Source organism: Cygnus olor, chromosome 3, assembly GCF_009769625.2.
Source record: "Cygnus olor isolate bCygOlo1 chromosome 3, bCygOlo1.pri.v2, whole genome shotgun sequence".
Lineage (NCBI taxonomy): Eukaryota > Metazoa > Chordata > Aves > Anseriformes > Anatidae > Cygnus > Cygnus olor.
The window spans coordinates 19,081,626-19,106,368 of record NC_049171.1 but is presented as its reverse complement, the minus strand read 5'-3'; the positions used below and the strand labels follow the sequence as shown (position 1 = coordinate 19,106,368).

Here is a 24,743-nt window from a genome sequence, read left to right as displayed (position 1 = left end):
GACTTCTAGCTTAAGCCCTACTACTCAGTGGCATTAAGGTGTCTTACAAAGAAGTTGACAAGGATAATGTAGCAAAATGTTTGCTCTTCCTATATAGATGCATAGAAAATAAAACTTTTGTTGATTAGTAGTAATTACTCTCTAATTCAAGTGCACATTAGCCATTCCATTAGTCTCATCATTGACTGGAAAAAATGAAGTCAAACACTTGACACCCGGAAGATGTGAAGAAGCTGATCATCTTCTCATTCAATTTCAGATGAAATGGCCAATTATTACCTCTGGGACAACAGTGAAGAGGAAGCTAAACAACGATAATGAGAACTGGTACACATTAAAAAAAAAATGACTTCTTGGAGACAGGAAGCCAGAAACAAAGAGCTTGGACATTTAAGCAGCTAGAGAGAACAGTAAAAATCGATTGTTCAAGTTTTCTCGTGACCTGGGTTTTTAATTTGTTCATGCCAACTTGCAATAGCAAGTAACATAATGAAGAAATCTACAGATGCTGTCACTGGCGATATTGTGAGGAACACGTGAGCGTTGCAAGCCTACCTGCAGAGAGATTACTGCTGCTGTCAGAATGGCAAGGCATATTAATGGACATCTCCATGTTAGGTTACTGAGCTCTTATCAAACCAATCAACTCACTCCACCCCCCCCCAATGAGTTTGCACTGTTAATATATACCTCTGTACAAAAAAAAATTAATTTATTTCATAAGAGGGAAATACAGAACATATAGGATAAAGATTTAATGTAATTCCTCCAGAAGTCTGTCTTTCCGGTGAATCCAAATGTCTATGAGACTGCTAAAAAACACTGACAGCAGCGCTTTGGTTACGATGGAGAAAAAAGCAAACACTGTATATCATCAACTAAATATTGACTTGATTGTAAAGCAAACAGTGCAGAAAAAAACGTGCTGTTTTTTCTTCTTCTCCCTAGAAGATGGTGTACAGTTAGCGCTTCAGGCCAGAAATAAGCACAGTTCAAAGTTCAACTCTGAAACAAAAACAGCAGTTCAAATCGTCACTGCAATGTTAGTCCTTTTCCTGCAAGTACAGTAGTCTCTTGTCCCAATATGTCACAACATTTATTTAGTAGCTCCTTCTCTTGCCAGTCTGTCAGCTTCTTCATTTCCTTGGAAACCAGCATGACCAGGAATATGCATCTGTCATGAAAAAAGTACAAGAGTATTAGGTATGGAAGAAATTAAGGAAAAAAAGTATATCCATGAAATTTGGTCATGTAATTCCCTCCCGATCCCATGCCTCGCACATAGTTCTATGTCCTTCCCATTAATCTTTGTAGTCTCTTTAATGAGCAAGAACTGAATCGTCAAATTGTGAAAATCAACTTTATGAGAAGTGTTGGGCTGGATAAGGACCACCTAACCTAAGAAATGCAGAGAACAGCACTAAGACACTAACTCAAAAGTCCTACTTTCAGAGGAAAGAAAAACCCCTCTGCATTCACTGTTTAAACCAAGCTAATATTTTCCAAGAAGGACAGAGACCTCTATGCCATTAAAACTCTGGTGATTACACCACTCAGAATACGTCAAAGGGATATGAAAACAATCTCTTGATTTTCAGAGGTCTTAACAATCCATCCTTAAAAACAAGGAACAGAAAATACTTTCAGCCCTCAATCAATCCTTGTCAGAAGTAAGGGTGGACAGGGGAGAAAGAGAGTAAGAAAATCAGGCTTGTCGTTTGACAAGACCTGAGAGAAGACGAATATGAAGGACTTGTGAGATTGTGTTAGGTTTCCTAGGCAAGGTTTTGTTAGCAGGGGCGGGGGCTCCAGTGGGTGGCTTCTGTGAGAAGCAGCCAGGTGCTGTCCCATGACAGACACAGCCAGTTCCAAAACAGACTGACCACAGGACACAGCCACACCAGTTGAGCTGGTGGCAGCGGATTTAAGAAAGGGTAAAAGCCACTGCCAGCAGCTGTAAGAGAGAGAAATTGAAAAAATTTGAGAGAACAACTCTCTGCTGCAGCAGATCCATTACCATAAAAAAAAGTGCCTGAATACGTTGTTCCTCTGGAAATAAAGTTTCCAACTTCGAGAGATTTAGATGGAATGAATGTAAATAAAGCAAATATATATATACTTTTTAAATATAAAATACACTATGGGCAGCTGAACTTCTGCCTTAGGTTTAGATTTTTATAATTTCTACTACTCGATAGTCAAACTAAAAAATCTAGTGGGAGTTGCAAACTCTGAAACACTTATAACATGAACAACAGAACATCTGCAGACTTCCCCTGAAGGAGAGCATGCTTAAGAACTACCCCACTACCCCAGTAAACACAGGAGTTCAATAAATATGCCATTAACAGCCATGAAGTCAACGGTACAGAGACTTACTTCTAGAATCAGCACTCCTCTACTGCAATTAGAGGCAAATTTTTACGGGGGGGGGGGGGGGGGGGGGGGGGGGGAGGAAAAGACACACCCTACGATGTTTAGTACTGCTATTAGTTGTTACAGAAAAATACCTTTTATCAATAATACATGTATAGACATGGTTTTATTTCTCTACTAGAGCGCTAAGTAAATTAAAACTAAGACAACGGATATTTTAACGACCTTTCTGCACCCAGTTTTCTTAGAAAAAATGCTGTTAAGGTACAGAAAACTGGAATTAGTTTATTTGGGGTATACTGTCTTAATTTCCCCCATTTAAAGACACTCATGATTAAGTTAAACCAAAGAATCACCATTCAGAGAATTCTGAAAAGCAAATCCAGGAGTTGAGCTACAACTCAAAGACACAGTTATGTTCCAAGCTCAGGTTTCCAGAAACAGAAATAACTATTACAGATGTTTTTTAAGCAGTAACAAGAAACAGCAACAAAAATATGAACACACATTTCAATAAACAAAATAGTAGTTACAAGAGACTAGCTTACACTGAAGTGATCATCTTACTTGCTTTAAAAAGAACAAGCAGCTTTATTGTATTCAGAGATGTACAATATTACAACCTGTAAAATTCTTTGTTACGGTCATACTTGGCAAGAGCTTACAAGAGTGTTTAAAACGTCATTAAGACCATGAAATGAGATGCTCACCCACTGAATTTCTATGCCTTTTGATAGACTATCAAGTCTTTCAAAATCTTCTTTATTTATTACACTTCCTCCTGAACTTGTTCTCCAGCCATTTGTTTTCCAGTTGTCAACCCAGCTTGTAATACCTGTGCAAAGGGAACATTACCATAAAACATGCTATCAGAGAAGCCAGCAAGGATCACAATGCGGTGAACAACTATTTAACAGGTCTTTCAATACATTAACTCCAAAGTCTCAGGCAAAGACATCAAATACAGAAGACATTGTTTGGTTCCCTGCTACTGTCTTTCACGATTGTATTTTTCCATTATTGCTTCAGTTACTTACCAATGTTTTCCCAAACAGATATTTGAAGACTACAACCTTACATACACATTACACACACAATTATGACGTGAGCTTCAACAAACTGAAGCTAAGGATTTGCCTGACTGTACAGTAAGCTGGAACAAATTTGTTCTGAGAAATTGAAGAGACACATAGAGGAAAAAACAGACTTCTTAAGGCTTCTGCAAGCTAAACAGAACATTTTAGAAGAGGACCACGTGAGCAGATTTCTACAGAACAAGATCTAACATTCTGGCCATCCATTGCTGGCCAGCGAAATTTCTATAGTATTCCTTAAACAAAGACTTGTTTGTTTGTTTTGTTTTTTAATCTCTTTGCTGCTCTGGACAGTATGAGACATCTTTACTGCTTTTACAACAAAGACCTGAACCAAAGGAAGAATCACGGACCTTGCATACCAAACCTCCTAAAAAACCAAGCCAAACCACATCCACTTGTACTTCACTGCAGGCCTCCTTTTTTCATATTTAAAAAAAATAATAGTTCCTATATAAATATACAAAATAACTCCGATTAAGGAACGAGTTGCTGGAGCTGTCACTTCCTGCTCATTTTAAATTCTGTTACCTCACATGTGTGTGAAAGAGGTTCTGATTAGAAGTGAAGTATCAAGGACTCGCGTTCTGTCCGTTCTGGTTTTTAAGTTGAATTAAGGACAGTAAATGTTAAGAAACAACTTACAGAATTTTCTGTCGCTTCTCTCCACATGTGAAAAGTAGGAAATTTAACTGCACTTCAAGTTTGTGAACAGTTTCTCCAATCCAAACAAAACCCAAACCAAAGCAAAATGAAACGACAGGGTCACTACACCAACTTCTGAGCACTATCCTCAGTGCATCCTTAACAGCATGTACGTGAACAACATTTTTCTAGGCTGTGTGTGTCATACCAAATGTATTAAGACAAAAATCCTTTAGTTACTACCTCATTCTTCCCAGTAACAGACGCTTTGTCTCTAACTGTATTTCATGCAGTTAGCAGGTCATCCTTCCAATATTCTCAAAGTTTTTCATCAAGCAGTCACGAGTACTAAATTCTGTTACGCATTCTCATCTTTATACTCATCTCCCCAAGCCCCAGTATGTTCTGTGGGCCTTATGTGATGAAACTGTGCACAACACCTTTGAAAAAATCAGGAAAACCATCAACTTACCATTAATAGTGAACTTGCTATCAGTGTAGATAATTAGTTTCTTGATGTTCTGACTCTTTGCTTGCTCAATTGCTTTGCAGGCTGCCTTAAGAACATTTCAAAGGAAGCACAGTTCAGCACATGATTTTGAACACACGTAACTAAAATACCAGCTAAGTACCTGATGTTAATACAGAAGAACTACAAAGAATATTACTAGAGTCTCTCCATCGCTGAGTACCACCATGCTTTACAGCAGAGTTTCCCAAAATTACGCATGCAGATGATCACTTAATGAATCAGAAAAACAGAAAACAACTTAAGTTTTCCTAGCATTTAAAAAAATAAAACCTGATGTTTGATTCTTTACTGCTGGAGCAGCCCTCTGCCCATTTGCATAACTACCCAAGCTCTCTCAATAGCACATCAAGTTTTAGGCATCTTTGTAACTTTGGAGAACAAGAATACATACAAGTTCCAACTGTTTGGAACCCCTAAAAGGTAGGTTGTGTTTTTCTCTTGGTGCTATGAATATAATAATAGTGAGAGAAGTGTCTTGGACTGAATGTAGAGCTGGAAAACTCTCCGCTGCCAAGTTTGATCCCTGGCACACCATCAGCTCTACTTGTCCCTCACTAAAAGGAACTTCTTGCAGTTTTTAAGGAGATCAGCTCCCCCTTTCAGTTTATCTCCACATAGCACAGGCAGCAGCAGTACCAGAATTAAGATTAGGTGAGAATGAAGACTAAATCTGCTGCTGCCAAGAGAATTTTACTTCAAAAGTAACAGAAGCTACTCTGAGAATTATTTATTATGTTTATTAAAGAAATATGGTACTTTGACCCTACACAGTAAGAAGGCAATTGTCCTCTTAACCACAACTAAAGCAGCCTTACCCAAAGACTGAGACATGCACATTAATAATACAAAGGTACTACAGAGATTGAGAACCTTCCTAATGCAAGGTTGTTTTAAAACATCTGTGCTTGGCCTGATGACATTGGGAGTTCTCAAGCTGAGTTACTGCTTGTCTGAAAGCAATAAAGAACAGTAAAACCTAAGAGAACAATTTGTTTCAAGTCCTAAACTCCTGGCATTTTGTGTTACTTCCCGCACAGCATCCTAACTGCTTTCTGAAGGCCAGAGCTGAAATATCACGAGCACACATTGCTTTCCTTCGTGCAGAGCATTTAGGAGGTTTAACTACTTAATGTATTTCAAGCTCTTTGATTAGTCTGCCGTCCAGGAAGTTCTTTTCACTGATATTTCTGTATCCAAGGAACAAATAGCAGATTACTAACTCAAAATTATTAGTGGTGTACGTCGCTACAATAATAGGAATTATTATCTCTACAAAACAGAGATAATTTTCATCTTATAAAGGAGATGAATGCAGATTCTAGGTCTAACTTCTCCTACGCAGCAAACCTGCGTATCAGCATCTGCGATCAATATGCAGTTACTTTCGCTGTCTATGTACATACCTAAAATTATTTTAAGACTTCCTGCATCCCTTGAATTCTGACTTCAGCCTCTTAAAAATATTATTTCCAGTCATTTTTCTCTACATCCTTACTTCCTAGAAAAGCTGATTTCCCGCAGTTACTCATTACTCTAACAGCACTAATCATTAAGACAAGTTCACTAGCAGGATTTCATATTCAAGAGGAGGCTGGTACTGTTAACAACGCCCAAGACAAATAACCAACATGTATAAAACAACCCACCGATTACTTACAAGGGTGGCCTGGTCCCCAGTAGACACCTATTCCGGCACGTGCCCGTTACGTCCGTTACCGAGCAGCAACCATCTGTGTAACGACTGCAATAGTCACCTGCAGGAGAAGTCCCAAAAGCAGAAGTTCAAGCAGTCCTTCAAGGACACAGGCTTTTCAAGCAGAAAGAAATGTCTGCTAGCAGATCAATGCCCAAGCTCCCTGAACAGCCCTTCAAAATGTTCTCTACAGAAACTACCCATATAAATTAGGAGTACAGAACAGCAAAAGTCCCACTGCAGCTTCACACCCTCACTGCTCCCAAATCAGTCAGCCTCCCCAAAGCATCTTTGCCACCAAGTTCCAAATTCTCTCCACAGTTCTTGTCTTCTTCAGTCAACATTAAAACTTGCCAGCTAGGTCTGTATTTAATCAAGCCTGTATCTAGATGCATGTAAAAAATCACAATTGTCACGACCAGATAAAGCTGTATGCTGATATCAGTTAAAGCCAATTATATTACTTTGAAAACACAACCTGAAATAATATACTGTGGCTCAGATTACCATTTAAAAGAAAAAACAACAATGTTGCACTGAGCCTGCTGGGTGTTACACTATGGCAGCTGGGTGCTGCCATAGAAAAACCTCCCTAAAAGCTTCCTAATAGTACACTGCTGCTTACAAAGAACACAAACAGCTCAAACTAATTACAGGAAGAATGAAAGACCTTACCCATATATGAAAATTTATCTCCGCTGACTGTTGGTGCCAAGTGCACTTCATCATGTTTTGCACGTTTTGAAGTATGTTCTTTCATTTGCCGACTGTTTCATATGGCCCTTTTGCACGTACTGCAACACAAGAGGTCTTCTTTTGATTCCTCTCTCTGGCTAACATTTCCTGTGTTACAGCTGAAGGACCATGGGCATCTTCAAATAAAAAAAGAAAAAAATAGAAGAAAAACCCACCTACATACATAGGATCAATTTTATTCAAAACTACTTAAGAAAGCAATTTTGTTTACACCTAGTGGCAATGCAGTCTGTTAAAATGACACTTCACCCCAAAAAATTAGAGAAAAAAATATAATCATATATGCTAGTCATTCTTAGTTCCAGCTCAAAGTGAAGTTGAGTCACACGTAACAGCCTTTAAACAAAAACAGACCCGGCACAAGCAAAACCCATACCGAATAACAGAACAGCTCGGGTTGGAATCGTAGAATCACAGTCATAAAAACGGCCTGGGTTGGAAGAGACCTCAAGGATAATCTAGTTCCAACCCTCTGCCATAGGCAGGGATGCCACCCACTAGATCAGGTTGCTCAGGGCCTCATCTACCCGGCCCTGAACACCTCCAGGGATGGGGCATCCACAGCTTTTCTGGGCAACCTGTTCCAGTGCCTCACCACCCTCTGAGCGAAGAACTTCCTTCTAACCTCTAATCTATATCTCCTTTCTTTTGGTTTAAAACCATTCCCCCCATCCTATCATTACCTACCCAAGTAAAGAGTCTTCTCATCCTTTTTATAAGGCCCCTCGAAGTATTGAAAGGCTGTGATGAGGTCACCCCAGAGTCTTCTCTCTGTAGGCTGAACACCCCTAGCTCTCTCAGCCTTCTTCATAGGAGAGGTGCTCCAGCCTCTGATCTCTTTCTGGCCTTCCTCTGGAACTGCTCTAACAGCCCCACATCCTTCTTGTGCTGGGGCCCCAGATCTGGATGCAGCCCTCCAAGTGGGGCCTCACATGGCCGAGCTAGAGGGGGACAATCCCCTCTCTCAACCTGTTGGCCATGCCTCTGTTGATGCAGCCCAGGATGCAGTGGCCTTCTGGGCTTCAAGCACACACCTGCTGGATCATGTCAAATTTTCATCCATCAGAACCCCCAAGTCTTTCCCTGGAAGGGGCTTAAAGGACCTCTAACCCAAACTCAACACCTATAACCTATTTACGGGATATGTACTCCTATTTACGGCCGCACCGCCTACACCCCTCGCAGAAGCTAGGCGAGGGGAGGCGACCTACCCTGCGGCCCGGGCGGCTGCTGCTGCTGCTGCTGCCTCCCCAGGGGTGCCGCCGTTCACGAAGGCCCAGGCTTCTCTCTCGGTAGCGAACTTCTTGAAGCTGGCGGCGGCGAACCTGTTGACCTGCTGCTGGCACTCCGCCCTGCAACACAGCGCCCGGCGGCTCCGTCAGGTCAGGTCAGGTCAGCTCGGCCCGGCCCGGCCCGGCCCGGCGGCTCCCGGCCCTTCCCCGGCGGCGGGGCCTTACCAGGTGCGGTACACGCCGGTCCGCCGGCCCCTGCGCACCGCGTAGAACATGGCGCCGCCCTTGGACCAAGCAGGAGCGGCTGAGCAGCGCGACCAGCCACCGCAACATGGCGCCGCCCCGCCGCCATCCGCCCCGCCCCGCGGCCCGCGCCCCGCCGCACCCCCCGGCCGCCGCCGCCGCCAGCGCCCCGCGCTGCGCATGCGCCACGGCCGGAGAGGAGCCGCGCACAGCGAGTCGCTACGGGCCGCGAGGGGGGTCAGGCTGAGCGGGGGGGGAGAAGGGGAGGGAAACGGCTTGCGTTTAAAAATAAAAAAAACGTGTGGTTTGCTCACGTGGTTCTGTCATGTTTTCCGTGTTCTTTTCACCGTGACTGAAATAAACTTGCTTTTATTTAGTTATTTGTTCATTTTATTATTTCGGGGGACTAAAAGTGTGTGTGGGGGTTGTTTCTTTTTTTTTCTTTTTTTTTTTTTTTCCTTTTTTTCTTGGGGGAGCTAAAGTATTCATTTTATTTCATTTTATTTTTTATTTCATTTCATTTATTTTATTTCATTTATTTATTTATTTTCATGTCAAATGAGTTTTATGGAATAATGCGGTTCCAGCAACGGAGACATTTTAAGGGAACTGAAAGTAGGGTTAAGGAAAGCCATACACGTCAAAACATTTGCTATTGAAAATCACAAGAATTGTGTTTTTAAAGCCGACTAAACCAACCATCAGCTCCTGCCCATCGGGAGCCATGTGGAAGTTTACAAAACCTGCTCGTTAGGAAAGCCCAGGCACACGTGTTTCTCTCATGAAGCTGTAATCCCAGTCCAGAAACTTCCCAATGTATTAAACCCAGGGGAGGAAGCGCCCAGCAGAGCCCAGGTAGCACCCATAAGGCCGGAGAGATGAGCTGACAAGGATCTCATGAAGTTGGACAAGAAGTGCCCAGTCTTGCCTCTGGGGAGGGACAACCCCAGGCACCCCCAGGACATGCCGGGCCCCCCAGCTGGGAAGCAGCTCTGCATTACAGGAGCTGGGGGCCCTGGTATGCACCAAGTTGACCAAGAGCCAGCAATGGGCCCTTGCTGCCAAGAAAGCTAATGATATTCTTGCCTGCATTAGGCACAGTTTCACCAGCAGGTCAAAGGAGGTGATCCTTCCTTCTACTCAACATTGGTGAGGCCGCACCTGGAGTGTCATGTCTGGTTTTGGGTCTCCCAGTAGGTAGGGATATGCTGGAAAGAGTCCAGCAGAGGGCCACCAAAATGATTGAGAGACTGGGGCACCTCTCCTACGAAGGAGGGCTGACAGAGCTGCAACTATTCAGCCTGGAGAACAGGAGGCTCAGGGGGAATCTCATCAATGTCTATAAATGCCAGAAGGGAGGCTGCAAAGAAGATGAAGCCAGGCTCTTTCCAGTGGTGCCCAGTGCCAGGACAAGAGGCAATGGGTACAAACTGGAGCACAAGGGGTTCCACCTGAACATCAGGAAGCATTTCTTTTCTGTGTGGGTGCCAGAGCACTGGCACAGGCTACCCAGGGGGGCTGTGCAATCTCCTCCTTGGAGATCTTCAAAAGCCTCCTGGATATGGCCCTGGGCAACCTGTTCTGGGTGGTCCTACTTGAGCAGGGGCTTGGACAAGATGCCTCCAGAGGTCCCTTCCAACCTTCTGTGATCCTCTGATAACTCAAGCATCCTCCATTTATGGTGGGAAGTGGTATTTGCAGTATTTAAAATGATTTTTATTGTGTGGTTTGGGACCCCACAATCTTTCTGCCTGCTTCAATTTTTGTATTAGACCTTTCCTCCAAAAATAAGAGTTTTTGCTCTCCCTGTAAATAAAACTTGGTGCAGTCATGTGAAGGATCAGAGCCTCAGCTACTAAAAGACAGTGAAATCTCACTGGTGTCTTCAGTTAAAGCTCTTCCTTGCCCACCTAATTAATGATCTTGTTCCTGTGATGAGCTCCAGTGGACTCCTGGTCTTTAACAAGTCATTAAAATGAATTGAGCAGCACCCAGGAATGAGCATACCCTCATACTGTTGCACAATCCCAGTTTATCCTCTCATCCTGAAAAGCATTTGAAGAAGGAATGAAAAATATGAAAAGTACAAAAAGATGGTGCAAACTTCCACATATTTAGTACTTCAAAAGCCATAGACCTGAAGGTCATTAAACTGTTTCCCAGACTCAACTGCTTTGAAAATCCCACATATCTCAGCATGGAACAGATATCCCATCCTATCTCCAGTTCCATGACCTTTTGTGCCGGCTAGCTTGATTTGAAATGTGATAGCTAACTGCATGCAGGGTATATGGTGTCACGGAGGAAGAGAGAAGCTGTGGCTGGGCGCATCCCCTTCATTGGGGTCCTTGACAAGGGGGGCCTTCCATGGCTGCCCAGCTCCACATACCACACCGAGCTCAGCCACAACCTGCTGTCACATGTCCTCGTGTCAAGCAGTATCATGTACTTGGAGAAGATCTTATGCATCTTTTGACAGACCTTGGTGGAATACAAAAAGAATTTGGTCAGAGTGGTATCAGAATACATTTACGGCATTTTTTCTTGCATCTTCCAAGATATTCATAAGACTTAATGCTATTCTTATGTACACAATGCTTAGTTCTGTTTATCTCAGAACAAGATTATTTCCTTGAATTATCTCTAAAGGTTTCCACTGAGACTGTTAGGCTTTTTACTATTTCTTGTTTGTGATATTTTCATTTGGTTTGCTTTTCTTTTAATTATGCCTTTTTATAGCAGATGGGTTTCTTATTCCTTACAGGTTTACACATTTGTATAACTTGTTGTCTATAATAAAAGAGCAACCATCAATAAGTGACAGGGAAAGAAAAGACCTTCTACTGCACTCATTAATTCTTGGGTTGAACAGACAGATTCATACATCCAATTTACAGGCAAGGACTGAACAGTAGATCTTCTGCTATCATGACCAACATGCAGAATTCAGTTTCAAACAAACAAACAAACAGACTTTGAAGTCGCCTGAGTACCATGTATATTGCCTTCATTGCTTTTTCTCGCAGTTGGTAAAACTGAGGCTACATATGATCAGCCAGCCCTACCCTTACTGCTGCATATCTGTTGCTGATTTCTCATTGCTGTTCTGTTGTAGCAGTAAGACAGACGGATCTCTTTCCTCTTGTGGCAGCTGGCATTTTTACTATCGTGCCTATCACTAGATAAGTGAACCAAAACTTGTTTGATTTATTCATTTATTAACATATTTTCTTGGCAGTCATTTCTGTATTTATAACTGACAGTCTGCAGAAAAAAATAGGACTTAATATATGTATACAAAAATACACTCATCACTTAAGTATGAGCGTGTCTGTAAGATGCTTTTATTTAAACTCACTGTAAATGTTAGTGTGGCTTGTCCACATTAATGCACATAATGTATACATTTGCTAAACATTTTAATCTTCTTTGATAAATATTTTAACTTGAAACATGTTTGAATTGAAATGTGGTTCACTTCAGAAGCTTTTAAAGCAAAATTTGATGAGACCTCAAGAAGGAAGCATCTTCTATTTTAAACTAAGCTTTTAGATAGGTAGGTCACTAAGTAGTCACTTTATCTAGGATACCCTACAAGTGTAAGTTATATTAGCATCTGATTACGTTGATTAAAAATATAATGAGAAGAAAAGGAGGTATTGCTTTTCCTGCTTTTCTGAATCGAGATCTTGCAGAACAAAAAACCTGTCCAGGCTTCCATGTAAAGCTATGTGTCAAAGAAGCTGCAAAGCTGCTTCATCCCCTAGCATCACAATCTTTAGTGGAGCCTTAGAGGAACAGTCTACCAATGTGCATTGACAATTTGGCATGGTTATACAAGTCTCTTCCAGAGAAGTGAGCTGGTAACATACTCAGTTTTGCTTCTGATTTTAGAGTTCTGACCAGTTTTGCCTTTTGTTTCTTCCAGTTAATATTAAATCATTTTATTGATAGCATCATAAGACCTTGTCCTGTTGCTTTTGGGGTCCTTCTCTAACACTGCTAATTCATTCTTTCCACTTCTTTGCCTGGTCCATTCTGAGTCTGCCTGACATATGGACCTCATTAATTAGTGGGTGTCAGAAAGGAAACATCTATTTGCACATTGTTCTCTCAATTCTCACATCGGTCTATTCAGTAGCACTACTATCATGGGGATGGGAAATCTTAGAAAGTCACATTGCTTTTGTATTTCTCCATTAACACTCTGAACAGTGCAATTTTGATCCATCTGCACATCATCTAGTCTTTCTGCCTCTTGTAAAGGATTTCTCAGTATAAACTGAATGCAGACTACTGGAATGCTGAGATGATTACTTTTCTTTTTTCCTTTTTTAATCTTCAGTCAGATCCTCATCATTGCTCTTCAGATAATTTCACATCTCTATAAATACTAATCCTGAATGTCAATACGAGTTGGGCAGTTTTTCATATTCTGTGAATTCATGCAAGGAAAAAAGAGTGACTCAGGAGAAAAATGGCAGCTGAACAGTTTGATTTTCTGACTATCAGAAATTCAGCAAAAAGCCTCTAAATGTTAAAAAATAGGATAAGCTGCCTTCTGCAGATGCTTTGGCTGATTAGCATTGCTTTGTGTGGGTGTGTGTGTATGTTCTTGGCAGTGTTTTGTTTATAGCAGGAGCCTATCACTCCACTGCTGGATTTTTTATTTTATTTATTTATTTATTTTATTTTATTTTATTTTATTTATTTTATTTTATTTATTTTATTTTTTTATTTTGTAACAGACTATATAGTGCTAGTGAATGTGGTATTACATGTTAAAATTGGCTGCTCTTAGGGTTATTCAGAGAATCTAAGTACTGAGCCAGTGCTCTGAACCACACTAGCCTCTCGGGCAGCGCATGCAAGAGCTGCACACATACCTCAGAATGGGACTTGCCCTTCAGAAGGGAATCTGTCATGCCTTGGGGTACCCACATCCATAATGCAAGGTTTTAGCTCCATTTTAGATGCACAGCCAGGTGCATTCACCTGAATCAACATACAAGTCAAAACTGGAGTGAATTAATTATTCCTTAAAGAACTAAGAGGTATCTCTAGATCAGCTCCCCTTGTCCCTGTGGGTGAGTACTTCAACTTGCCAGATGTTAACTGGGAATGCAACACAGCTGATACAAACAAGTCTTCAGGCTGCTCAGAGAACTAGTTAGTAAGGTCCCCCGGGAAACTGCCTTTGAAGGTGTTGGGGTCCACCAGTGATGGTCACCTTTTAAGTTCCACCTCTTAAGAGCACAGGAAGAGGCAATTCCAAAATATCGGAATTCAAGCAGACAGGGCAGAAGATCGGCTTGGCTGAGCAGGGATCTGAGCAGCTCTAGAAAGAGCTTAGGCAGAAAAAGAAAATGCATTGCCAGTGGAAGCGAGGTTGGGTGACATGGGAGTACTACAGAGATGCTGTTTGCCATTTTAGGGAGAAAATTTGTGCGGCCAAAGGTCAATTAGAGTTGAAGTTGGACAGTACTGTGGGAGACAATAAAAAGGGCTTTTTAAAACATTTCAACAGCAAAAGGAAGACCAGAGAAAACATTGGTTCATTATTTGATGAGGATGGTGACTTCATAAATAGGGACATAGACAAAGCAAAGACGTTTAATGCCTTCTGCACCTCTCTCTTCAACATTGATGGTGAGCTCTGGGACCCAGGTGCCCGGAGTTGGAGGACTGTGATAGTGGTAATGATAAACTCCCAGCCAACCCTGAACTTGTGTGGGATTTGCCTCTGAAGCTGGCTGCATTTAAGTCTATGGGGCCTGATGGGACTCATATCAGGGTACTCAGAGAGCTGGCTGATGTCATCAGGAGACCTCTCTCAATTATTTTTCAACAGTTTTGGGAATCTGGAGAAGTTGCACTTGACTGGAAGCTGGCAAATGTGGTTCCAATTTTCAAGAAGGGCAAGAAAGAGACCCTGGTAATTACAGGCCTGTCAGGCTCACTTCAGTGCCTGGTGAAATTATGGAGAAGATTATTCTGGGAGTTATTGAAAAACACCTGAAAACAACACAGTCATTGGTCCCAGTCAACATGGGTTCATGAGAGGAAAGTTTGCTTAACAAATTTAATTTTCTTTTATGACAAGGTCACCCATCTAGTTGACCAAGGGAAGCCAGTTGATGTAATCTTTTTGGATTTCAGAAAAGCATTCAATACTTCTGGACAAAATGCCCAGCATACAGCTAGACAAATACATAATATTGACAGCTGACAGGTTGGGCTTAAAAGGTTATAGTAAATGGGGTTACATCAGGTTGGCAGCCAGTTGCTAGGGGTTCCCCAGCACCCCATTTTGTGCCAGTTCTCTTCAGTGTTTTCCTAAATGACTTAGACCCAGGCCTCAAGTGTATGCTAAGTAAGTTTGCAGATAACACTAATTCAGGAGGAGCTGTTGACTACGTTGAGGGTAGGGAGGCCTTGCCTAAACTGCATGAAGTTTAACAGGAGCTATTGCCAGATTCTGAACCTGGCACGGGGCAACCCTGGCTATATGATAAGACACTGGGGGACGAAAGGCTGGAGATCAGCGCCGTAAATGAATCTGAGGGTTTCGGTCGACAGAAAGTTGAATGAATGACCAGTGTGCCCTGGCAGCCAGGAAGGTCAACGTGTCCTGGGGTGCATCAAGCACAGCACTGCTACTGGTCGAGGGAATGGATTGTCCTGCTCTGCTCTGCGCTGGTGAGGTCTCACCTGGAGTAATATGTGCAGTTTTGGAGGCACCACAATATCAGAAGAAAATAAAACTATTGGAGAGCATCCAAAGGAGGACTATGAAGATGGTGAAGGGTCTAGAGGGCAAGACATGTAAGGAGCAGCTGAAGTCATTGGGTTGTTCAGCCCAGAGCAGAGCAGACTGAGGGGAGGCCTCATGGTGGCCTGCAGCTCCCTCAAGAGGGGAAAGGAGGGGCAGGCGCTGAGCTCTGCTCTCTGGGGACAGCGACACAGGACCGAGGGAACGGCATGGAGCTGGGACAGGGGAGGGTCAGGCTCGGTGTTAGGGAAAGGTTCTTCACCCAGAGGGTGGTCGGGCACTGGGACAGGCTTCCCAGGGCAGTGGTCACAGCACTGAGACTACTGGAGTTCAGGAAGCATTTGCACAGCATCCACAGACATAAGGTCTGATTCTTGGGTGGTCCTGTGTGGAGCCAGGCGTTGGACTTGATGATCCTTGTGGATACTTCTGATCGGGATATTCTATTCTATTTTAGCAGCTTGCAACTGAATTGTTAATAGTGCTGCCTTTGTATAACACCTATATAACAAAAAGTGCTTCCAGTTATGAGAGAGTATGTGGAGCCCAGGACTTGTATTTGAGTTAGCACCTGAACATAGCGAAAACTCATGAATCATTTCTGTTCTAATGATACTTAGTAACTCCTGCCACAGGGCCTCTGGGTTCTGCAAGGACATCCTCCGGGCCGAGGAGGGGGCTGAACATCAGGGGTGAACTCGATCTATTAAATCGGATGCGGAGAGATGAAATTGTGAGTATTAAAGAAAGATCATCTGCTATCATGCTGTGTTTTTAAAGCTGGTGGCTTCTGCTACCAGTTTTATATGGTTTTTGTGTGTGAGGGAGCTGCTACTGGTTTTATATGACATTTAATTGGTGAGAGAGTGCCAGAAGAGGTAGCAGCACGTTTTGCTGGTGGTTTTGGTGTTCACTGGCCACTGTGCCAGGCTGCCCAGGCCCAGACCCCATTTTTACAGAAATTTACAGAAAATTTACAGAAAACTGCATTTACAGAAAACGTGTTTCGTCACCAGAGGCTGCACCCCTGAGGGGAGCGGGGCAGTGAGGCTGCCTCATGCCCCCCAGACCCAAGGGAAGCAGGCTGAAGTGGGGTGCACATGATGGGGATAAAGCAGGGTGGAAGGGGGGACTCTTCCTAAAAAAGGAAAAAAAGAAGAAAAGAAAAAAAAAGGAAAAAGGAAAAAAAAAAGGAAAAAAAAAGGAAAGAGGAAAAAAGGAAAAAAGAGGAAAAAGGGGAAAGAGGAAAAAGGAAGAAAGAAAGAGAAAAGAAAAGGAAAGAAAAAAAAAGGAAAGAGGAAAAAAGGAAAAAGGGAAAGAGGAAAGGAAAAAGGGGGAAAAAAGGAAAAAAAAAGGGAAAGAGGAAAAAGGGAAAGAGGAAAAAGGGAAAGAGGAAAAAGGGAAAGAGGAAAAAGGGAAAGAGGAAAAAGGAAAAAGGGAAAAAAAAAAAAAGGAAAAAAAGGAAAAAAAAAAAAAAAAAAAAAAAGGAAAAAGGAAAGGAAAAAAAGGAAAAAGAAAAAAAAAAAAAAAAGCCTGTGAGGGAATGGGGAGGACACACTCCCCACAGGCAGAGACGAGGCAGCGCCCGCCGCCCACATTCCGCATGCGCGCCGCCACCACCGCTCCCCCTCCCTCCGCTTTTTTGCCCCGGCTCGCTCCCCGCGTCCCCGCCGCTGCTTCTGCCGTCATCCGCGCGCGCCGTGCCAGCACTCTGCGAGCCCTTTGCGGCGTCACCCGGGCACTAAACCCTCCGCTCCTGCGCGCGCGGCGGCTCCCCTCTGCCCTTCTTCCGGCTTCGGCTTCACCCTAGGGCGGGGCGGGCGGGGAGGAGCGCTCGGAGCAGGCCGCGATTTGCGCTGCTCTCGCGAGAGCTCTCCCTCTTCCTAGGCCGGCGCTGAGCGAGGGGTGCCCGGGCCCCGCTCGGGCCTGGCCGCCGCCGCCATTTCCCCCGTGAGCCGCGATATGGCGCCGGGGGCCGGGCTGGCCGCCCCGCGGCCGCTGGGGCCGGGATACCCCGATTAGCGCCGCCCGGGGCCCGATGGGCGCGGGAAGCCCGGAGTTGTGGGAGGGAGTCGCCGGGGTTGTCCTCCTCCTCCTCCTCCTCCTCTTCCTCCTCCTCCCCTCGCTTCCCGGGTGTGCTCTGAGGGGAGGCTGCCGGCCGCGAGGGGGGGCCGGGGCCGAGCACGGAGCTCCGGGGTCAAGCACGGAGCCCTGGGGGCCGTGAGGGGCGCACTGCCCGGCCGCACGGGGGCTCCCGCCGCTCCGGGCCACGGTAACCAACAGGGTGTAAGCGGAGGCCTCGCTCCTCAGCCCCCCAGCCGCTCCTGCCTTGCTGCGGTCCCCTTCTCTTGCGGCGGGGGTCGTGGGATGTGAGGTGCTCCTCGGTTTCGTTTCGGAGCCTGCGGCTGAACGGCCAAAATCTGCTGTAACGCTGTGCTTGTTGCAGAAGGGCGTTGCCGGTGGCGACTGAGATGTTGTTTTGCATTGCAGAAAGGCCATGTTCAGCTCTAGCGCAAAGATTGTGAAGCCATGGCGAGAAGCCAGATGAATTTGAGTCGGGTATATCCCAGGTATGTGTGTTTCCTTCTGTTGTTTGCTAACCAAGTGCACGTTGTGGAGGCAACGTTGTGACAGCTGTCTAGAGTGTAAACTTTGAGGCGGATGCTGTCTAAATGTGTTCCTCTTCCCTGGTTTTCCTTAGAACTGTGGTAGTTTGCCTGTGTTCCTCACCAGCTGAATTTGTTGTATCTATCAGTGTGCCTTGCAGGAAGCAAAGTCTTTGCTTAAAAGATAATTGTAGCTGGTCAGCCTGTGTTCTCCACCTGTTGAATTTGTTGTATCTGTCAGTGTGCCTTGCAGGAAGCAAAGTGCTTAAAAGATACTTGTAGCTCATTTCTACGGCTGTGGACTGTTCTCAAGGTTTTTTTTTAATGAGTTGAACCCCATATAATGGATTTTTCTGAAACTTCTTTTTCTCTAGGCTCTCCTGGAGTTGGAAATGAACTCTGACTTAAAGGCTCAGCGGGAGTTGAACATCACGGCAGCTAAGGTAGGCCAGACCTTCTCCATGAAGAGAGATTCTCCATAAGAATTGCTTGGTAGCTTGCTCTGTGTTGTTAATATTGTCAACATTAGCATACCGGTTGAATGGTACCTTTAGTTGTATATAGCCTTTGATGGTGTTCTGTATGCTGTTGTGGTTTACCTTCTGGTATTTATTGTTAACGTGTATGATTTTGTAGTAGCTTCTTTTTAGGCATCGGCCTGAAAAGGCATTGTAAAAACTCAAATGGCAGTTTGGTGCTTTAAGTAGTGTGTTAATAGTAAGTTCTGCATTCTGTGTCTGCAAATTGGGCTTGAGATCCGACTTATCGTGATGCAGATGTTATAAAGTTCTTGTCAGGAACATAAACTGTAATACTCCTTGTAAAGTTAGTTTGCTATAAATCCTGTTTTAGGCAACAAGTGATAGATGAGAGGGGATCAATATAATAGGCTGACTTGATTGTGTAGATTAGCATTTCTCTTTTTTTTTTTAGTCTAAGTTTAAAGAGGCAACTGAGTTTTTACAGCAAGAAGAAAATCACTGTTAGAATTTGTCAGACTCAGGGACCAGGTGGAACTTCTGAAGCTGATTGCTGTAGCTAGAGACCCAGACGGGCTGCTTTTTGGTTCCTTCCCAAGCCCGCTGACATGCATACATGCACAAAGGCACAACTGATTAGAGCTGAGTTAAAGAATGTGGGAATGCAGAAATCAGCTTGGTATATGTGTTAACTTCACTGGAGTTCAGGGCCCTACAGAAAAGCTGGTTTGCTGTGAGTACATCAGTACGTACTCTGCCATGAGGAATCTTAAAAAAAATAATCTGGTATTTACTGGGTTTAACTACTTAGTCTTATGGAGAAACATCTTGTGCATCTGAGTTAGCTCATGTGGGAACATAGCTGGTGACGAACAATTCTGTTGGAGAATGAGCATGTCCCTGTTCTGATTCAGGGGAGAAGTGCCTTGTAAGCTGCTACAACTTACCTAGGTTTTGAACAACTGGGGAGAAAATATTCTGTGTTGGTGTGATGTAAATCTGACTTTTGTAGGTGAAAGAATTTCAAGCAGTGATTCAGGCCTTGGAAAATAGTGGACAGAATTCACTGCCATGAAGTAGCTACTCAAAAAGAAGTTATTACTGTAATCTTCGTTTAGAATCTGTTAGAGGCAAATAATTCTTGAAACTTTGTGTCAGGATGTAAGTAACATCTCAGGTGTGATGGTAAGATTCAGGGAGCTAGAATCTTTGCTGAAACATGAGCTTTGCAGCACTCATTTACAGCATAGCAAGTGCTCTGACAGGTTTTTCTGTTTAATCCTCGTGCTTAAATGCATGAAAGCATTTCATGCTCTTGTTTTACGAACTGGTAAGCAAGGCTACCAAATGTCTGTGTTCAGAGGGTTCATGATCAAACTGACCATTGCTTCTCAACCCCTAGGTAACGTTTTACTTCTGTTTCAGGAAATAGAAGTGGGTGGTGGCAGAAAAGCCATCATTATCTTCGTACCTGTTCCTCAGCTGAAATCTTTCCAGAAGATTCAGGTGCGGCTAGTTCGTGAGCTGGAGAAGAAATTCAGTGGAAAGCATGTGGTGTTCATTGCTCAGGTAAAACACTTTCAGAATAACAAAAGCTTTGGTTTGAAGCCATCACTGGAGGTCATTTAGTCCACCCTCACGCGTGAAGCAGGACTATTACAAACATTAGATCAGGTCAGCCATGGTTTTGTCTAGCTGAGTTTTGGAAACAGTCAAGGATCAAGATTCCACAACCTCCCTGGATAACCTGTTCCAGCGTTGCGCTGCCCTGCTTGTCTTGTCCATTCAAGGTAACAGTGATACAATGCGTGTTTTTGTACCAGTAGGAAATGCAGCGAATGTCCTTCTGTGGATGTAAACTAAAATGATTTCAGCTAGGAGCCAAGGCTGTGTGAACTTGTTGGTGAGATGGGAAGGTTTCCTTGGAGGAGGATGTAACTCCTGTTCTGGTCTCCTTCTCCTTCAGAAGTTTGAGAAGCAAAGCTTGAAAGTAAAAGACAGCAAATAGTAATAGTAGCCATAGTGCTGAGATTATGTAAATGTACTTAACATTCAAGTTTAATGGAAGAGGAAAGGAAGACCTAAATCAAATGACTTAACCACAGTTCTGAGTTTATAGAATGAGGGAACAACAAAAAGGTGATGGAGGCTCTGTGGGCAGTACTAAGGGGAAACAAACTCTGGAGGTATGTCTACAGGGCGGACAACTAGTTGTTAGACTGCACCTCTTCAGCAAAAATTTTGTGAAATACTTCTAAGAGAGAGTACCTTACCCTGAGTCTTTGTGGACAAAAAAAAAACTTTCACCGAAAGTACTTCTGGCTTGCTATTCTCAGTGCTAGAGATTCGCTGTCAGCATAGCAATCCGTATCTTAAAAGGGAATATGGTGCAGTTCTGCTGCTGAAGGTGAAATGTTTTTTGAATGTGACACAAGGTCAATATGGATTATAGTGCCACCCTATGTGTACAGTTGTGGAGAAGCTCTGATGTGTTGGTTGAAAGTGCTGCAGATGGCTACAGCTTCATCTAAAACTCAAGGTGTTGAAACATCTACATTTGCAGATACAGAAGTAGAAAATATGGCCTTAATCATCTAAGCTGTCATAAGTATCTGTAGATGCTGTCTTGGAACAGAATACTTCAGGGGTTGATCAGGATTGAGTAGTAGATCTCGTAATTCAGAGCAGTGTTTCTGTCTCAGTTGTCACCTAGCTGTTTGTGGGATTGAGATAGCCTTTAGTTTGAAGCAGGGGAGTAAACTCAGTCCACTAGAAACTGAGATCTCTCTTGCCCCAAATCCGTTCGGATTATTAATGTGGTGTAATAAACTACCCTGCTGTACGTGTGGGGAGTGAGAGTAATGAAATATTCATTTTTCAGTGTACTGAAATAATTTCTCATTGATAGATCAGAAATAAAGCAGTACTAGTATTTTCAGCAAGTAGCTTTGGGCATCTAAGTCTCTATTTTTTGGTGTTTCATGTGTCTCATTCCTAAAAAATAAAAAAATAAAAAAATTTTACAGAGCGCGTAGTTAAGTTGGTTCTAAACACTACCTACTATGAAATGACATTCCCTTGTTTTTTTTTGTCCATTAACAGAGGAGGATTCTGCCCAAGCCAACAAGAAAAGCGCACAAAAAAACAAGCAAGAAGCGTCCCAGGAGGTAAGCAAGTTACATTAATGCAGAATGACAGACTTTTGTAACTTGGAGGCTTACTGAAGTAACATTTAGTGACTTTTTTTTTTTTTGAGAAGTCACTTAAGTGATCGTATTGTTCTGTATGTACTGATTAACAGTGTTGAAAGTACTGTTGCCATTTGGATGCCAAAAGGTGCAGTAAGTAGCCAGTCTTTGATCAGTGTTTGTATTTTTGGGGGGAACTTTCGTCTGTATTTCCCGTTAACGTTGCAAGCCAGTCTGTTAGCCAGCAATAGTGACCTTAAGAACAGTGACCAGAATAGTGGCTTAAATGACCTTTCCAGCTGTCTCCATTTTCCACAACGTGCTGACAAGATTTTTTTTGAAGCTGTAGGGAGAGTCTCATTACATGATAGATGTGGAAAAGACAGGGCTGTGATACTGAAGGGATGCAATGAGGGAGAGAGTGGTTGAGGTAGGACGTAAGTGTAAGTAGTCTGCAGAGTGTGATTTTGACAGCAGTAATGTAGTCCTTGTGTTAAATGGCATTCCTGCTTTTTGAGTGTCTTTAAGATGATGCTAGATACAGGATGCTACTGTGTTAGTGCCTCTTTTATGCTTTCTCTTAGTGTGTCATAACGTAGCTCCTTCCTTGAAAGTTTGTCCTCTTCATGATACATAGCCTGGTCCTTTTTGCAGTCCCAGTACTACACTAGTGTGCTACCTAAAGTGTCTCTTGAGATTTTCAGGCATGGATTTTAAAGTTGCAATTTTGTAGTACTTACCTACGTGCAGTCCTGCCAGACTTTGTGTCTGTTACATTATAGCTAGTGTTGCAGGCTGGCAGGATGAGTTGGATCTGTGAACCTGGTCAGCGCCCTGCTGCGTTCAGCAGGAGGGAAGGAGAGTGTGCAGGACTGTCCCTTTCACAGCCTGACACTAGGTCAGACTAGTAGGGTTGTAAAATTGACATGTGTATTGCAGAGCGTAGAAACATGATGGGTGTTTGCTCTATCTTCACTATCTCAATTTGTGGAAGTTTGAAATGCAGCTACAGAAACATTTCTTGTTATTAGTGATTTTGCCTTGAAACCGCAGATGGGGAAGCGGGGAATCTTACTAGCCGTCTAGACTTGTACACAAAATAACCTGGATTTTTCTGATTATTGTCTGTCTTTGACAGTCCAAGAGCAAGTTCAAGAACAAGTTCAAGAACACAAGTGTAGTCCATGTTTTCTAAGCAGAGGCTAAACTTACAGCTAGACTTTTCCTGTAATATACCACAAACTGTTTGGGTTTAGGCAGATGAAGAAACCAGTGTTTTCAAAACTGGCTATCCTGTAAGCATGTTGTATTATATGTAGTTCATGTTCTTGCCTACTTTCTCTTCCAGTGAATGTCTGGCAAATTGCAGATGGGACAACTTAGTTCCAATGTAAAACTTCCTTAAATGTGTAGAAATAGTGTTTCGGGATTGTTGGGGCAAAGCAACGTATGACCTAATAGGTAAAAACCTGGCTACTGATTTTTTTTATTTTTTTGTCATGCACTCTAAACTTGTGCGTGCAGCGTAGAACTTAGCTTTTATTTCTCCATGATCTGTGAAAGAGTATGAAATTGTCACCATGCACAAAAAGATCAAAACAGGAAAAAAAATAATATACCACTGAAGTTTTAAGCAAAAGCATGCTACGGAATGTTTAAGCCTTGGCAGACTAGGGAATTTGGCAAACTGAGGACGTGTTTTAATGATTCGAATGTGGCATTTCAGCCGTACGCTTACTGCAGTGCACGATGCCATTCTTGAAGATCTGGTCTTCCCGAGTGAAATTGTGGGCAAGAGAATCCGCGTAAACTGGACGGCAGCAGACTTATAAAGTCCATTTGGACAAAGCACAACAGAATAATGTTGAACACAAGGTAAACAAATTTACATTATTCAGAATGGGGTGGCATTCTGACATTGCTGCATTACTTAAGAAACTTCTCAGCTAAAGACTTTTGGCTAAAGCTTTTCTGGCTTGTGACAATGGAGAAGCTCCTGGTGTTTTTGGAATGAGATGCTAAAGATGAGGCAAAGGAATTTTGAACTAAAGCTCTAGTTCAACTTGTCAAAACCTCCTTCCTGACTGTAAAGTAGTTATATTGGTTTCTTCATGGAAGAGGGGGAGGGGTTATTTGTTTTTAGCGCAGAGCACTTAGTTTTGAGCTTCAGGCTGTACCAAGCACATCTGCTTAAGTCCTTGATCATTTTTTTTGTGGGGACACATTTAGGAAAACTTAGATGCAAGGGTCTCCTCTGCTTGCAAATGAAGGAGGTTGTAAATATTTTCCATAAAACAGTTGTTTTCTATGTAAATGCTCAGTTACCTTATTCTGGAAGAAAAGAATCAGCCTCAGAGTTGGTTTCATATGAAGATACAGTGGGAAACAGTGTAATACCTAAACTGTGTTAACATCAATTTTATTTTTCTGTACAGTATATATAAACAAGATTGTCTGTCTTCACAGGTGGAAACATTTTCTGGTGTCTACAAGAAGCTCACAGGCAAGATGTGGTGTTTGAGTTTCCAGAATTCCAGCTGTAAAGCGCAAAAGATGGCTGAATAAAACAATTGTTCATATAACAGAGTAATTTCATTTAAATTTGCAATCCGAAAAGCTAGGTGGGAATTAACTGGTTCATGAGACTTCTCTACTTTCTGTATGAGTGGCATTGCAGTATCAAAGTACTTAGCCACCAGCATTTCTGGTCAAAACATGACTCTGGACGGAAGAGTCTGGAGTCTGCAAAAGAATCGGCCTAGAAAAATAAAATGAAACATGTCGAGACTCCTTCTAGAGAGAAAGTGGGGAATTGCATAGAGCAGTGGGGACTCCTGAGTTTTTTGTGCTAAGATGCTCAGTTGGAGACCCACGCGTTCCTGACACTAGAAGAATTCTACATAGCAGGTGTTGTGACCTCTGAAACATGGAGCAATGACATACCCGAAGAAGGGTTTTAATTCTGGGGGAAGTAGGTTTGGGAAGGCATAGGTTGAATCTGAGGTAACTGCCTTTGCTCTTTGAGTGGTAGAACATTGAGCTCTTACCTAAAAGCGGGGTACTGCAGCTTCTCACCTTCAATAGAATGAAATGGAAGACATTTTCATTTCTGCAAGATTGATTATCT

At 43.0% G+C, this 24,743-nt stretch overlaps 2 protein-coding genes and 1 long non-coding RNA gene across 3 annotated transcripts; 1 reads left to right on the top strand and 2 right to left on the bottom strand.

The window, feature by feature from the left end:
- Positions 1 to 687: 687 nt before the first annotated feature.
- Positions 688 to 8,618, bottom strand: RNASEH1 (ribonuclease H1). The gene is given in 11 exon segments (XM_040550628.1): positions 688 to 1,174; positions 3,087 to 3,211; positions 4,588 to 4,668; positions 5,774 to 5,818; positions 6,290 to 6,351; positions 6,353 to 6,401; positions 7,016 to 7,177; positions 7,180 to 7,212; positions 8,308 to 8,344; positions 8,346 to 8,448; positions 8,554 to 8,618. Coding segments are annotated over 11 exon segments (825 nt in total). The 5' UTR covers positions 8,604 to 8,618; the 3' UTR covers positions 688 to 1,096.
- A 9,222-nt stretch (positions 8,619 to 17,840) lies between these two features.
- Positions 17,841 to 24,195, top strand: RPS7 (ribosomal protein S7). Its single transcript, XM_040552404.1, is given in 9 exon segments — positions 17,841 to 17,872; positions 17,874 to 17,913; positions 18,324 to 18,392; positions 19,854 to 19,997; positions 21,531 to 21,595; positions 23,343 to 23,444; positions 23,446 to 23,491; positions 24,083 to 24,119; positions 24,122 to 24,195. Coding segments are annotated over 9 exon segments (573 nt in total). The 3' UTR covers positions 24,160 to 24,195.
- LOC121067644 lies at positions 18,936 to 23,357 on the bottom strand. The gene is made up of 3 exons (XR_005818364.1): positions 23,265 to 23,357; positions 21,138 to 21,141; positions 18,936 to 18,947 (listed from the first exon to the last, which is right to left on the bottom strand). It is a non-coding gene; the product is annotated as an uncharacterized LOC121067644 (long non-coding RNA).
- Positions 24,196 to 24,743: the final 548 nt, after the last annotated feature.